Source organism: Orycteropus afer, unplaced genomic scaffold (assembly GCF_000298275.1).
Source record: "Orycteropus afer afer isolate SDZICR_OR568_19922 unplaced genomic scaffold, OryAfe1.0 scaffold00577, whole genome shotgun sequence".
Taxonomy (NCBI): domain Eukaryota; kingdom Metazoa; phylum Chordata; class Mammalia; order Tubulidentata; family Orycteropodidae; genus Orycteropus; species Orycteropus afer.
The window spans coordinates 15,756-17,920 of NW_006922164.1; the positions used below are offsets into that span (position 1 = coordinate 15,756).

General features: G+C 47.9%; 1 protein-coding gene across 1 annotated transcript in view; it reads right to left on the reverse strand.

Annotated features, from left to right (window-relative positions):
* Positions 1 to 2,165, reverse strand: part of LOC103210247 (protein Shroom2-like) — a 174,530-nt gene that overhangs the window by 5,295 nt on the left and 167,070 nt on the right. Inside the window, exon 12 of the mRNA XM_042783015.1 lies at positions 1,826 to 1,991. Coding sequence (XP_042638949.1) covers positions 1,826 to 1,991 — 166 coding nt within the window. The remainder of the gene's footprint in view (positions 1 to 1,825; positions 1,992 to 2,165) is intronic.

Consider the following 2,165-nt stretch of genomic DNA (forward strand, 5'->3'; position numbering starts at 1 on the left):
TGTTTCTTTCTGGTGTACGTGGGGTGCTGATGACTTGGAACCATCTGGATGGCACTGAACAACATATAAAACAAAGGAGCCCCGTATGTACGTGTACATGCACATACACACATACACATACACAGAGGGTCCTTGGGTGGCACAAATGATTTGTGCTTGACTATAACCTAAAGGGTGACAATTTAAACCACCCAGCAGTACCACAAAAGAAAGGCCTGGCAATCTAATTCTGTGAAGATTACTGCCAACAAAACCCTATGGGGCAGTTAGTTATAGTCTGTAACACATGGGTCGTCATGAGTCAGAATCAACTCTACAGCAACAGATTTGTTATTGAAAATTATTGAAATTATTGAAAATAATTTCATGTATATATGTATGTGTATGTATTTGTGTGTGTGTGTGTGTGTAGTAGTGATTAAGGATGGATAAAACAATAATCTCTGCTGTTCATATGTAAATAAAAAAATAAGTAAAACAGAGGCCTCCCTGGGTGCAAATGGTTAATGCACACAGTGCTAACCAAAACGTTGGAGGTTCAAGGCCACTTGGAGGTGCCTTGGAAGAAAGACCTAGTGACCTATTTCCAAAAGTCCACCCACTGAAAATCCTACAGAGCAGCTTTACTATGACAACCACAGGGTCACCAGAAGCTGTAGATGATGCAACGGCAACTAGTTGATGGAAAACACAATGAAAGTTAAATACTTAATTTGAATATTCAAGTCCAGTTAAGATTTGGAAAGCTCACCCTGTTATTACAAACTACCGTACTCTACATAAAATGGATTCTTTGCGCAAGGGAACAATCAGTCCTAGCGACTGGTATACCATGAGATCCTCAGCCTATACAACTATGAAACCAGAAGAACTAGATGGTGCCTGGCTACTACCACTGTCAACCACTCAGAGGGGGATCTATGTAGTAGACCCTGGATAGAGTGGGAGAACAACGTGGAACAAAACTCAAAATCATTGAAAAAAAAAAAGGGGGGGGACCAGGTTTGCTGATCTGATAGAGCCTGGTGGAACCACTGACACTATGGCCCCTAGCTGCCCTTCAGGTCTGGAATTGAACCCGCTCCTGTGGCTTCCAGCCAAACAGAAGACAGGCATAGGAGCTGAATATTTACATTAGGCGGATACACTCCTTGGAGTGAGCAATCATGGGAGAATAGAAGGGCTGTGTGTGCACAGGGAGACAGCTCGGGGGGCAGGAGTGCATAGGAGGGAAGGACACAGGGAAGAGGTAACTGTCGGGAGGGAGTGGGAGGGGAGCTGTTGCACTGTGGGAAGTTGTAGTCCATGTCATGAGACAAAGTGTATGTGAGCTACTGTACAGAAAGTAAATTTGCTCTGTAAACTTTCACCCAAATCACAATTTAAAAAAAGAAGGATCCCTTGCAGTCGCTGGTGTCCTAGAGCCACTTGCACAGGGCAGTTTACCAACTCTGATCCCAGAGGGTGTCACTTAGCATAGCGGTGAGGGGCACACACGCTGGGAGGGGCAGGCAGGAATGCCAAGTCTTGCTGAAGCTAGATTTGGGTCGGTAGAGAAAGGGCCTATCTGTTAAGCTTAAATAGAACGATACCAAGTTAGCTACCTGGGTTGTAGGACCCCCATAGAGAGGTCCAAGAGAGGAACCAAAGAATTAACCACAAAGGGTTTAATGAGGCTGCCCCACATGTGACTGTCCCGTGCAGAAGCTGAACACAGAGTCCCCCTCAGGTATTTGGTGGGGGGTCAGGGATGGGGTGTAAACGGTGGAGCCCCTGCCATCTGCCTCCTGCGCAGGCTGACGGGAGGCTCTAGCTGCGTGCCTACCTTCTTCACCGACAGGTCCAGGTCGCTCCCTGAGTCCTCCTCGGCCTGCTGCTGCTCCTGCAGGTCCTTCATCTTGATCAGCAGCTCCGCCTTGGGGGCCGATGTGCTGTAGTACGTGGAGTTGGTTGTCAGGGACATGGCCGTTGCTACGCCCGGCTCCTCTTTCCTGGGGGAATGTCAGAATGGTAAACGTTGAGGGCCTGAGTGTGGTCGTGTCCTGCAGCCCCTTCCCTCGGGTGGGACAAGTAAGTGGTAGCTCTAATGCAAGGACACCCGTCAGAGAGACAAGACAGTAAGAGGGAAAAGGGAGGTGACAACGTTAGATGTCCAAAGGCCTTGG